The sequence below is a fragment of the Daucus carota genome, chromosome 1, assembly GCF_001625215.2.
Source record: "Daucus carota subsp. sativus chromosome 1, DH1 v3.0, whole genome shotgun sequence".
In the NCBI taxonomy this organism is placed as follows: Eukaryota; Viridiplantae; Streptophyta; class Magnoliopsida; order Apiales; family Apiaceae; genus Daucus; species Daucus carota.
The window spans coordinates 30,503,516-30,516,687 of record NC_030381.2 but is presented as its reverse complement, the minus strand read 5'-3'; the positions used below and the strand labels follow the sequence as shown (position 1 = coordinate 30,516,687).

At 34.4% G+C, this 13,172-nt stretch overlaps 3 protein-coding genes across 4 annotated transcripts; 1 reads left to right on the top strand and 2 right to left on the bottom strand.

Moving 5' to 3' along the window:
- Positions 1-374: 374 nt before the first annotated feature.
- LOC108227012 (serine/threonine-protein kinase Nek6) lies at positions 375-4,465 on the bottom strand. 2 transcript variants are annotated; one of them, XM_017402013.2, is made up of 14 exons: positions 4,325-4,465; positions 4,130-4,239; positions 3,813-3,879; positions 3,177-3,242; positions 3,005-3,051; positions 2,830-2,875; positions 2,657-2,737; positions 2,527-2,569; positions 2,401-2,450; positions 2,068-2,149; positions 1,915-1,964; positions 1,729-1,802; positions 1,588-1,639; positions 375-1,487 (listed from the first exon to the last, which is right to left on the bottom strand). In XM_017402013.2, exons 2-14 carry the CDS (start codon positions 4,213-4,215, stop codon positions 507-509), a joined length of 1,725 nt encoding a protein of 574 aa, XP_017257502.1. In that variant the 5' UTR covers positions 4,216-4,239; positions 4,325-4,465; the 3' UTR covers positions 375-506. The 2 variants fall into 2 exon arrangements, with proteins under 2 accessions (XP_017257502.1, XP_017257510.1); XM_017402021.2 differs by having other exon boundaries at positions 4,130-4,248; positions 4,325-4,458.
- Positions 4,466-5,632: 1,167 nt separating this feature from the next.
- LOC108227674 (uncharacterized) lies at positions 5,633-8,102 on the bottom strand. Its single transcript, XM_017402956.2, has 2 exons — positions 7,983-8,102; positions 5,633-6,441 (listed from the first exon to the last, which is right to left on the bottom strand). The coding sequence occupies exon 2, from the start codon at positions 6,421-6,423 to the stop codon at positions 5,866-5,868; it is 558 nt and encodes a 185-aa protein (XP_017258445.1). The 5' UTR covers positions 6,424-6,441; positions 7,983-8,102; the 3' UTR covers positions 5,633-5,865.
- A 2,468-nt stretch (positions 8,103-10,570) lies between these two features.
- On the top strand, positions 10,571-12,653 carry LOC108220787 (probable disease resistance protein At4g19530). Its single transcript, XM_017394652.2, has 2 exons — positions 10,571-11,097; positions 11,864-12,653. The coding sequence occupies exons 1-2, from the start codon at positions 10,646-10,648 to the stop codon at positions 12,471-12,473; spliced, it is 1,062 nt and encodes a 353-aa protein (XP_017250141.1). The 5' UTR covers positions 10,571-10,645; the 3' UTR covers positions 12,474-12,653.
- The last annotated feature ends 519 nt before the right edge of the window (positions 12,654-13,172 follow it).

Genomic DNA, 13,172 nt, shown 5'->3' with positions numbered 1-13,172 from the left:
GATGATGCAGTTTTTGAAGAGGTGGTCATGGATCAAGGTAACTAGTAGCTGTTAAGCAAGATGCTGGTACCATATAAGAAGATGATACAGACCTTTTATCAATCAAAACTAGGTTGTGAGTTACGCTATACTGATCTATTTTAGCTGATATCTTGGAGAGAAGATATGCCCAAGAATGGTCTTTTAACATGCAGATAAGGTGATCCTTTAGCATGCATATAAGCTGGAGTTGTTAAAGTGTTACTTGACTTCTTCCAAACCTTATCTTGATCATTGCAGCTGCTACTCTAGGCACAAGAACATGAGGTATCCACTAGGCTAAAAAGTTGGGACAAAAAAAATAAACTTATAGTCAACAAACAATAGATTCCAAAGAAAACCTTACTGCAGTTTGTGGATATAGAAAAGGAAAATCATGACAGAAATGCACAGGCAGTCCAATATGATGGATTCAAGTTGGTAAGATAGTTGCCACACAAACAATTTTCTAACTAGATTTCACAATGCTAAATCTTCCCTTCTTGTTTCGTGAAATTTCTCAGGCTCTTCGACAACCAAATGGCTGTTTCTCTTGAAGAAACAGCTTCTTCACCGAATGGTCTAAGAACACCTGCAAGTTCCTCATGCCTTTTCTGTCTAAGTAGTTTTGCGCAAAGTTCAAGAAGTGATTCCAATGCTTCTGCTCTCTTTTGTCCCAGGGACAATTCTCTTCTTACTGGTACTATGTCGCAGGGTGCTTGATTTACTTTACAACAGTTTTCTCTGCCGTGATTCTGGGTTCCAGCATCATCTGCTTCTAAGCTTGCATCAATTCCTTCTGCGAGAGTTACTGTACTTGTTGATGTTTGTTCTGAAGCAGTGCCCACATCAAATTTGGAGACTCGTAGAGTTTCATGTACATGCTTGATTATAGTTGTGGCATCCGACAGCTTCTCGTCTCTGAATATCTTGTTGCTGTACATTTGGTATGTAGTTGGTTCTGAGCTTGTATCACAGTTTTCGTGGTTCATGCATTTCCCTGTGCAAACTGTTTCACTATTTTGGTGCTGCTGGGAAACACTTGATATGTTGAGCTCTTCTTGTTCTATATCTTCAGTAGGTTGTTTAATCAATAAACTCTTGACAGCTGATTTCTCCGAGTAAGCACTAGCAATATCATCAAGCAAGTTTAAAGTGCTCCTCAAGCCTTCTTTTCTCTTAGGCACTTGCCTGAACTTTTTAGAACTCACTGGTTCACTCTTGACCTTCACTTTCCTGAATTGATGTGAAGTCCTTCTATCAACTGAATGAACATTTTCCAACTGCTTTAACACTGCAGTTTCTCCATTCCTGCTGTTTCTACTCTGCACCAGCTTGTCAGAAAGTTGAGTTCTTGTTAATTTATTCCTCAACTTATTTTCAGGTTTTACCGGAAGAAACACTGGAGATGAGTTGCTATATATAGCAACGTATGGTTGTAGATGGGGATGCCTCAACAGCTCTGCAGCCTAAAACAGTCAGAGATGCAGATGTCATAGCTAGGTAAGTAAGTTAGTACTAATTTACACCCTGAAACAGTAGTTTTAAAAGAGAGAGTTGGAGACTGACAGTTGGTCTGAGTTCCGGCTTTTTCCTTAGCATGCTTTTAATCAATCTCTTGCTGCAATGCCAAGCAATGTGATATTACCAATCACAGATTGCTACTATGTCATCTGAGTTAAGAATAGCATAAGCCAGAATGTTGCTTACAGTGTAGAGGAATAAACTGTAGGTAGTGGGGAGATGGAAGATCGGTTGATTTTGCTTATGAGTCCAGCCATGTCCTGTTCCATTGACATGTTATGGTTCATTTTTACTACAATTTGTATAGAAATAAGACCATGTACTATCAGAGATGTGCTCAAAACGATATAGGCATCTTAAGCTGAAACTTACTCGGGCTCTATATGCTGGTTGATGTGCAGCTATTTCAAACAAAGAGCAACCTGGGCACACAGCAAACCATCATCTTATGTAATATACAACTCATGCACCATCGACACTACATTATATGTAACAAGAAAATTGTTTTCGGATAAATAGACATACCTAGGGACCAGATGTCTGATTGGTAGCCATACGGTATATCTGCTATAAGTTCTGGACACATGTAGTTTGGAGTGCCGACAACCTAAGTAAGGTTTTAACATGTTAATAGTTGCATATCAGCATATAATAAGAAATTCTACTTGTAAATTTTAAGTTCTGATTGTGTAGCATAATATTCAATCAGCCATCGTCATACACATGAGAGAAACATATATAGTTGTTGTAACATGTATTTGTTTTTAAAGTTCCTTACATCTAACAAGTTCTAACGTAAAGGAGGCAACTTAAGAATGTAATAATGCCACATTGTGTAAAAGGTGTATCAACTATTACCGAAGACGCGAGATCATCTTTGTTTAGCACCTTTGCAAGTCCAAAATCACCTGTTTAGTTATTGAGGATAAAAACCGATCAGGAGGCCGTAGCATTAACTTGCATTCATTCTGAACTTGTTCTTACCAAGTCTGATATCTTCTTCATTTGTAAGAAATATGTTCGAACACTGGTGTCACAGGGAAAAAAAGATCACTTCAAAACTAATATTCAATGATTTTCATAGAGTATTTAACAATTTGACAGCTGCAGATACCTTGATATCCCTGTGAAGGACTCGGTTGGAATGAAGATAATCTACAGCTAGCAGCAGTTGAGTCATCCATTTGCAAAGCTTCTGCAGGAGAAAGTATATATGCATTAGTTTCAGGATCTGTTTATTATAATTCAGGGTATTATTGCTTATCAAACATTATGCAGATTACTCACCTCCTCCGAGAAATATGTCCCTCTAGCATTCTTAATCATCTCTGTCCTGAGAATTCCAACACAGAAGATTATCTCTGTTAATTTCTACCCCAGAGTCACATTATAGAGTTATTAGTAGTCACTTTATGGACTGAGCTTGTGTAATGAATTTAACAAATCATAGTTTCTGACTTACATGTCTCCTCCTTCGCAGTAACTTGTAACAATGCATATACCGCAAGCCTGATAATTTTATTTTACCAAGTCAGAAAGTGGCATGCTTATACTTATCATTGCGAATTTCAACTAGTTGCTACTGTCTTTCTGTGAGCGCATATATTACTGATCAAAGAGAGCGGATTGTTTACCTTTTCCACCCAAGCATCCTTGTACTCTACTATGAATGGGTTATGCAGCTTCGACATCAAATTCATCTGCAATTCAAGCATCATATATAAGGTTGACCGACCTCCCCCCTGCTTAAAACTGTATTGTACTTTACAACTAATTACCATGAAAATTATACGATTGCTTCTGATTTGTTTCCCATAAAGTTAGCATGATTGGTAATGAGGTGAATGTGATCTTTATGTTATTTATACCTTAAGTAGAAACAGAAGCTTTGTAATTGTGATATGAATTTATTGAGTAATGTTACCATATCATATCTGATATCTGTGCAAGTGCTACTGTAACGAACTATTGATATACACACAAATTAAAAGTTTGAGAATCAAAACACTCAAGTAAGATAATTTCTATTGTTTGATTCTGAAGAAACTTCAGACATATTGATTGATGCTACTGAGATAGGAGGCATCGGGCAAGCAAGCACCAAGTTCCGGTACTAGCACTCTTGAAATGGTAAAAAAGAATCCCTCTGAATGCCCGCAATTATCAATCTGGGAGTCATAACATTACTATGGATAACTTTGTGGACTCTTCTATATAGTGTATCAGTAATTAAATTAGTTATCAAGTAATGTGGTTGGAAGAGTAGTAACCTCCTGATGCGCAGTACGCTTGAATTTATCTGTTTGTTTAGCCAAGCCAATTTTCTTCATCACATACCTGCAAAAGAAAGCAAAATGATTGATTTAGCAGCACTCCTTACAATGTACTTGAACTTTTCTAACTTATAAAATGCTACTGTTGTCTCGTCTTCTTGTCAGAAAGTAAATCCCAAGAACACAAGGAGAATTGTCATAACGCGTGTACTTGGCTGCATACTTAGAAATCTAATGCATTGAGAACAAATAACATAGTTGCATAACCGCAAAAAAAAATAAAAAAAAATGCAGCAGTACAGGTAACATCTTACTTTTTCATCTCAAGCTTGTGGTGCACAAGAAATGCAGTTCCAAAAGCTCCTCTACCAACTTGTTCTATCACTTCATAATCTTCCATATTTGACTAGATTGCGTCGTTTATCTGCATTAGCTATTCGCGCAGCTTCATTTCCGCACAATAAGCCCTTAAATACATGTCTGTCTGCGCGCATCTAATGTACACGTACCTAAAACACAGACGCTCTGCAGCAGAACACAGGCATCTCGGGTACCTTCATCACCAAATTAAATTCAGAGCGTTTAGTCCTTCATTGCAGTTGAAAGAACCTGAGGCTCAATAATAATGGCAGCATTCATCAGCCGTGGAAAGAGGAAAAGTACAATGTGCATTACACACACGAAGGCAATTAATATTTGTGTACAATGAGCGGTGGATGAGGCAATAAATATGAAATCTAGCGAGGACTATGACTATTGAATGCTGCTCTATACTTGGAAAATAAGGCTCGAGAAAATAATGATGAGTTTAAGGACATGTATACATGGAAAGCAACTTGATATGATTGTGAATTTGATTAAAAAAGGAGGGAAGTTTTGAGACAAAGCAAAGTAATAGACAAGAAAAAGAGTATTGTATATGCAAAATGATGCAAATAGACCTGTCGTTGATGCCTAATGATAGTAACCTGTAGATTTTACTAACAAGAGGTACAAGGTTTGAATCTCAGCGGAGGCATGTGTGTGGGGCATCGAGCATAAAAATCTCCATCAACACGAAAAAATATGAACGAGAAATATGAAGAAAAATTAGTTTTATTTTGAGATTATTGGTGTGTGATTATTTTGTTGTTGCTGGTAGGTCACTGTCTTTGTTTTTAAGGTCTCGGCAGATTATGTCGTTGAGATCGGTGGTACGGGTTTTATAGGAGTGCCGGCCATTGGGATCAAAGAAAATGAGCTGGCTTATCAGCCGGCCTTGGTAGCTAATTTTGGTTAGTTTGTCGAGTGCATGTTTGGTACATTTGGATCAGTCATACTCACTCATAAGCGTTACAAAATCACAGCTTTGCTTGCTGTGGCACTACTTGGAAACACCAGACTTACAGTGGATACGTAAAACTGGAGATCGTGAGCTGAATTTTAAAGAAGGCCAATGGTTCGATTATAAACCATATTATTCTGTTGAGCGATATATTTCCCTGTATTTTCATGAAAAAATCTAGGATTAATATCATCCGGCAGAAAAAACCCACCGATAAACGTATGTATGGGACCAGACTCTTTTGAAGAATAGGACAATAGGTAGGTGGATATATTAACTTTGGGCATTGTTGTAACTTTTTCCAAAGGAAACTTGGCTTTCATCAGATTCATACAATATGGTCAAAGTGAGTTAATTCTACTCTTCTTCTGACATCAAATCCGTTCACTTTAAGCCATGTCGCTCGCCTTGGTCAAGTTCTTCTTTACTTTTTTCCACAGGACAGCATATATCAGTTATATAACGCAAAACTTTCACAAGAAAGCAACAGACATGCTTAATACAATGTCCGTGTTTATCTTATTACATCAGAGTTCTAAACACTAGTAGACTGCATTCTTCTGCTACTTCCTTCACGACGTAGCTGGCAATCGGTCTGTAAACAGCATCAACATAAATTCATAGTGGCCAGCAACTGGACTTTATGTTAAGCTGACGTAGTTAAAGTCTAAAATCCAAAAAGCTACAACTTCGGAATATTGTATAAAAAATAACAGATGGTTAAAATTATATTTTGATCCCCCTAGATTCAGCTTCCAAATACTTGCAGATCCTCTCCATTACCTCTCTACCTTTGGCGCTATTCTGCTGAAACCTATCAACACATCTCTGCTCAATCTTTTCAGCCATGGAAGCCAGTGCTGAGAAGGGCCTTATCCGTATGCTTGTTTCTTGCTTGCAGATGGTCCATTCTGTCGGATTCTCTGGGTGTGGGTCGTACCGGATCTTTTCCTCGACTTCAATGAACTTCTGCATACTGATGTTACGCGTGGCCAGTTGCATTGATCGGGATTGCCCATCCACAACAGTTGATTCAACACAATGGCAGATATCTTGACCAACGATTTTGCGTACAAACCATGGTCCTGGAGCATGGATTGTGATGGCACGAGTTGTGTAAAGCTTTCCCGACTCAGAGTCAAGCTTCCTATTTAAGGTGTCGACTTCAAGAATGTGAGATAGCACACGCTTGTTCTCAGGGTCAGCAAACTTGCGCCAAGATGCAGAGGTTACCCTTTCCCATGGGTGCTTAAAAGTGTGCTCCTGTGAGTATGCTCTAACCATAATCTCTTAAATTTGTGGCTGCATATCATAAAACAAGAAAATTAGGTACAAGATGGGGATATACATGTGTCAGAGAGATGTCCATCTCCATCATTTCAGATGCACATTGTTTAACTACCTTCCAGAAGAGAATGTATAAACATCATAGACAACAACTTGCTTGGTACAGGATGATAACAAAATTTCAATAAATGACTTGCCTACACATGCATTTTCTCAAACCGAAAATAGAAAATTAATAATTTATTTTTGTCAACAGTTACACAGAGATGTTTATATCATAGTGGTCACTCATTGCACTCAAACATCTCACCCGACTCGCTGTTCTCAAAGAGAGCTCACTTAAACAGAGTAACCACTTAAATCACAACATATATCACTCCTTCAAATCCTAGAAAATAATTAATAGAAAACAATACATATTTAAACTGCCCCAGTTGCACAGAAGAGCATCGATTAACTAAATCCAGTAGATGTGCTTCTTTCTTGTATTTCTGGGTTACGATATATCTGGTGATTTAAGTTTTTTAAATGAACTCCCCAATTGAAAATAGCAAGTGAAGTGAGATATTTGCGCAATGAATGACCACTTTGATATAAAGCCCTATCGTTAAAGGTAGATAGTGAACTTCAAATAGACTCTTAAAAGTTAAACCACATGATTATAGTTGCGATACATTCTTAAGCCACATGAATATATATAAAACTGGACAATGGTATTTATCCAGTAACATCTACATATAGCATAGTTTAAAACAGACAATCATCTCTAGCACTACAATCAAAAAATGTGAACCAAGATATATCTTGCAAAGATAGAGTAAACATAAGAGTAATATGTTGGACTTGTTTAACTATGCAAACATTAGTAAATAGACTAAACAAGTCGAAAACATATTCCAAATGAAGTTTCATTTGTTTCGTGCCATATATCACTTCCAATCCATACTTCTCTTCACCTAATAAGCAGCTTAAGCAAGCCCTTAAACACTTTCAGCACAAATAACCAATCCCACCCCAAAAGGACCCTCCCAACTGAAATCATATTTTTGCTGACATCACTATAATTTGGCGAATCGAAAAGCAGCAACAAAATTTGAAATAGAGCATGTTAGGATACAGAACACAAACGGCGCAACGAAATAAACAACAAATGTCATTTAATTTCCCCACTCAAGCAATAAAATGAAGCCCACGCGACAAAAACCTGCAGCTATTCTCTTCCTAATTCTATCCATTAGAGTGAAACCTCTGTAAATATGAATTCTATTAACTTATCGAGATTGAGAATAGAGTGAATATCTTAAGCTCCATATCCATTTAAATACATACATGTAATTATCAAAACCAATTCAAAAAATACATACACACATGTATATATAGGCATAACAAAAACGAATTGCAAAACAATCACATATCAGAAAACACAAAATGAGCAAATCATCGAGATATGGTTAACAATTGGAAGGATGAATATATGATGAATAACAGTACAATTAAAAGAGAAATACGTGAAAACAAATCGAATTGAAAAGTGAATTGGATCGAAAAATACGTACCTGATAAATTGGGTGCGTTGACAAGTGATTAACAAGGAGCGGTCGTTGAGAGTGAGATCGTAAATGATGATCCAGGAGAGGCGGTGCCGATACTGCTTTGTTTGTATTACTGGTATTTTCTATGTGTACAAAACCTTCATAATGGACCGCTCAGATTTTTCCACGTGTCTTGCCTGGCCGCTCGGATGGTTCCACGTGTTGCTCACTCATTGTGCCCACCCTTCTTTTCTCTTATTGCTGTGCTATTTTCTTTCCCACACTTCAGAAATTACAACTGTTTACATGTTTTTTTTTATAAGCGACTGTTTACATGTTTAAAAAAAGTTTCAAACTATTTGTAATATTTTTATTTTATTAATACATTTTTATTTAAAGATATATTTATTTAAGAACAATATTTATTTCTAGTTAATATACAATTTTAAATAAATAATATTCATACTAATGTAATAAATTTTCGTCAAATAAATTAAATACGTATTTGTCGAGTATGTAAATTTCTAATAATTAATCTCGTAAAGGATCACGTATGTATAAATATACACACACACATCACATAAATTTGATAAAATATATTTTAATTATATAGAAAATATTCGTCGGATCATGTTATGATTTTAAAAATAATCATAAATAAGTATAACTCAAGCGATCACGACTTTTATTATTTTCATTTTAATTGTATACTATCGATACATAGTAAATTACAAAAATTAGTTTATTTACAGGTTTTTCAAAATTATAATTAAAATATGCTTAAATATATTCACTAAAATATATTTTTTCAATCTATCCGTTTATGACTTTTGACGAGTTTAGGTTATCTTGGGTCGTTGGTAATCCGAAATTTCAAATTTATATTATTAATTGATCCAAATTTTTAACCAATTCAAATAGCGTGATTCAAATTTTGATTTCACTAATTAACATACTGAATATCATTGGTATAATGTTATTAATATAATAATAATAATTAAACAATCATTAGACTAAATTTAAATCTTATAAATTAAAAATAATAAAATTATTATTATTATTATTTGAAATGATAAAATTATTATTTAAATATTCACCCAAATGATCCAAGTTTTCACGTGGTGATCAGAATTTAGATAAACTAATTTCGGATCATTTCTATGAGGGAATTTTAGTCAATCAGTCCAAAATTTAAATTTTTGGATCACAATTAGATTTGTTCTAAATTCTTTTTAATGTGCTCAATAAAATTAATTATTCAACATACGGAGTAAAAGTTAGAGAAAACATGTTTATTGATTATTTTAAATTAAAACCCATATTGTACTCATAAAAATTTTAAAAAAATTATAACAAAAAATGATTAGATAATTTGAAATAAATTTATATCTATAAATTTTATAATATCTTAGTCACCATATATAATAATTACTAGTTTATATTACACCGGTCAATCAATTGGGGGTTCGCGATAACCAATTTAAAATATTTTATAAATATTTTAAAAATATAATATCACCCATTTTTTAATTAGTCTATTAATTAATATGATAAGTTAGGAGTTTAAATGTCTCTTTGAATAATTTTGGCTTGTTAATAAATTACGAGTCACTAAAAATATAATAATAAAAATAAAAGTGATTTATGGGTAACTTACAATAAGGATAATCTTCATCAAAAAGAAAATTTAAAAAAAAGTTAATTCAATGAAAAAAGTGACTCAAACTAACTTTCGTATTTAAGTTAATTCCAGACTTATTTCTTATTTTAAACGACTTATTATATAAACTGATATTTTACGGTTTAAAGTCGAATATTACTTGGAAGCCGGATGCTCTTATATAACATATTCTCTTTCTCTTACAACTTTATTTTTGTAGTTTTATGATTGAGCAGTATATTTAATAATAAAAATATGAATAAGAAGTAAATATGATGAGTATTGTAGGAGATACTATGTTACACTACTAAGAGCATTGGAAATACTCTGAGAACATATAATTTATTTCAAATTACATTAATTAATGCATCCTTTCAAAATCTTATTTTTATAGTCGCGTTTGAATTTTTTAGATTTCAATTGAAATTCCAACCTAATTTTTATTTTATGTATTTGAACATATGATCGAATTAAATTCAGGATTCTAATTAAATTTATGTTCCGAGACATGCAAATCCACGCATTTATCAAAAATCAATATAATATCTTCAATTTCTTGACTTTTCTTGATCACATCAAATAATAATATGGACCTGTGTTAAGCATCTCTAATCTCAAAAACCATCAGCTAAAATTGTATATGTGACATCTAGTGGCATCTAGATGGCACTTACAGAGATTATCTAAAATTTATACAACTCGAACCCTTGGTATGATTTTACACAAGTAAAATTATAGATAATTCCCTCAGACATGTATGTCCCTTAGCAAAATATTTACATAATTCACATAGCCAACCATATATTGCCGGTGGAGAAGCTCTTAGTATTTAGGACTGTACAAATTATATTCCAAAAATGTGCTTTAGAGTTTTGGTTAACCTTGTTCACTTGTCCTTGAAAATAACGATCGGATTATTTAATAATCCTTTCTTTGTTCCTAGCTCATGTAAATATGTGGTGGCTAACTATTCTTCCTTGTCTAAGTAATATTTATAAGTTTATCATAATCACCTGCATTTTCTAAAATGGCCATCGAAGATTGTGATGTTTTTCTGAGCTTCAGAGGGGATACACGCAACAATTTTACTTGCTACTTGTACGAGGAGTTGAAACGCCAAGGATTTCAGCCATTCATGGACAGAGCAAACATAGGCATTGGAGATGATATTCATGGGATCATCAAGAAAGCAATCAAATACTCCAAAAGTGCAATTGTTGTTATATCAGATAATTATCCATCTTCTAGCCACTGCTTGAATGAGCTAGTGCATGTACTTGAAAGAAACCGAACGTCCAAGTATTTTATCATTCCGATATTCTATTACGTCGAAGCTAGAAATGTGAAGTATCAGTTGGGCAAGTTCGGTGCTGCTTTTGAGCATGTTAAAAAGCGAGAGAGCAATGAAAAGGTGAAAGAATGGAGAGCAGCGCTTGCAGAAGTCGGAGATATATTAGCTGAAGAAATTAACGAAAAAGAGTGCGTCCTCTCTCGTCTCCTAATTACTTTCTTAATTGTCTGTTTTTGAATTTTAACGGGTCAAATTTGTGAAATTTTGAGAAAAATGGCTCAGATCTCATAAATTCTGGACTTAATGTCCAGAATAACGGAGTTGGAAAAAATGCCCCCAATATCAGTTAGTGACACCTGATAATCTAGCGTTTTCAATTTGGAAAGAAAACGCAAAATCGTGTAATGTTTTGGTGTTTTAACCCCAGCTACATGCAAAATGCTACTTCGTGTAGCATTTTAGCGTTTTAACTTCAGCAAAATGCTACTTCGTGTAGCGTAATAGAACGTTAGCTAGCGTTCTGTTCTTTTAATTTTAAAACGTTATACAAAACGCTACACGATGTAGCGTTAATAAATGGTATTTGGGGTCATTTTTCCGGATCCTGAAATTTAGAGCATTAATCATGGATACAGTGACAGTGTAGGCCAAACACTCAAATTATGAATCGAATTTACAAATTATCCTCATAAAATTCTTGAAATATGAAAATTATATTTTAACACTTCGTTTGTGCTGGCCTTTGTGCTTGGCAAAACTGTTTAGTTCTCTCGGTTCAGCTAGTTACATAACAAGCTGACTTCTAAGATCAGGCTACAACACTAATCTCACATCACTTTCTTGTTTCGTTACATCTCACTTAAGGCATAAGTGCATAACTTACTACAAAAACAAAAATAACTAATATAGCAGCATAACTTTAATTTCCAGCTACTGAACATTTTATATTTACAGTCCACGTACAGAGAGCAAGATCATCGCAGATATAGTTGCCTCGTTTGCGCAGAAATACTCAGAGCATTACCTGAAATGGCCAGAATCCAAAGCATCCAGTGCCAGCATTATTTCACCGCAAAATAAAGGACAAAATGTGCCAACAGAATATTGTTTTGATATCGAAGAAGGATTACTACAGGTTACCAAAGACAATGCACAATTCAGAACAAACAAGTACGAAAACATGACGTTCAGATCATGGATGAAGGACTGGATAATCCACAATCCCAAATTCTTTATTGTTATAGTTATCGTTGTCATTTTTATTATCATATCTACGGTTGTTACTTCTATATATATCCACATTGAGTCAAGTGCAGTTGATACAGTAAGTACAATTTATAAGGACCTCTCGACAACATTAAAGGACCTGGATGCAGAGACGACATGGGATCCTAAGAACTTCCCGGTGACATTAAAGGATGCGGAGCCCTGGGCTAAGATCATTCTGACAGCATTCAAGGACTTGGATTCTGAGAACATTCTGACAGCATTTAAGGACTTGGATTCTGAGAAAATTCTGACAGCATTGAAGGACTTGGATTCTGGGACAACGGAATCAATATAGAAAAATCCTAAGAAATTTCCAAGAACACGTCCTGTCTGATTCTTTACTGGTTAATTAATGATTACTAGTTATGACATTGATCAAAGCAAATTTAATTTTTAGTACTGTAACTCTTTTCTCCCTAAATTTGTAATATACTAATTGGTTTGATAGTAACAGGAGTAGTTATAACGAGGCAATTACGTGATCATAATATTATTCGAGTTGTGTAGTCATGCAAAGAATTGATCAGTGTTGTTGAGTCCAACAACTAATCGGATTTTTAGTGATTTAGAAAAATATTAATCAATCCACTTGACCTAAAAAAAACTCAAAACTCTCTCTATTCTTGAAAGCGGTCCCGCTTATTTGAAGGTTTCCATCAGCTTTCACGTGTGGAAAGTCTCGATCTTTTCTTCCTTTTATCACAATTCATCTCTTATTTTTCATTAATAAGTTTCCAATTTTTTATGGATTTTGTTTAGTCTCTCCGTATGAGTTTGGTTTTTATTTTGGTGTTTTCGTTGTTCATTATGTCCGGGATTATAAATCTACGAGATTTTTATGATATTGACTCAATAATAACGATTTTTATGATGATATATTTACGATTGATTGCTCAAAACAACAGTTGAAGGATTACATCATGTAGATGTATACTGAGGGAATTATTTGAAGACTTGGGATGAAATAGTCAGTTTTAAAATGTAATATAGTCAA

What these genes read in the sequence shown, in the direction of transcription:
- LOC108227012 (XM_017402013.2), bottom strand. Translation starts at nt 4,215, where the DNA reads ATGGAAGATTATGAAGTGATAGAACAAGTTGGTAGAGGAGCTTTTGGA. An exon ending in AGGATGCTTGGGTGGAAAAG is followed by an intron (nt 3,052 to 3,176) that starts GTAAACAATCCG and finishes TAAAATTATCAG; the next exon opens with GCTTGCGGTATATGCATTGT. An exon ending in TCCTTCACAGGGATATCAAG is followed by an intron (nt 2,570 to 2,656) that starts GTATCTGCAGCT and finishes CTGTGACACCAG; the next exon opens with TGTTCGAACATATTTCTTAC.
- LOC108227674 (XM_017402956.2), bottom strand. Translation starts at nt 6,423, where the DNA reads ATGGTTAGAGCATACTCACAGGAGCACACTTTTAAGCACCCATGGGAA.
- LOC108220787 (XM_017394652.2), top strand. Translation starts at nt 10,646, where the DNA reads ATGGCCATCGAAGATTGTGATGTTTTTCTGAGCTTCAGAGGGGATACA. An exon ending in GAAGAAATTAACGAAAAAGA is followed by an intron (nt 11,098 to 11,863) that starts GTGCGTCCTCTC and finishes TTATATTTACAG; the next exon opens with TCCACGTACAGAGAGCAAGA.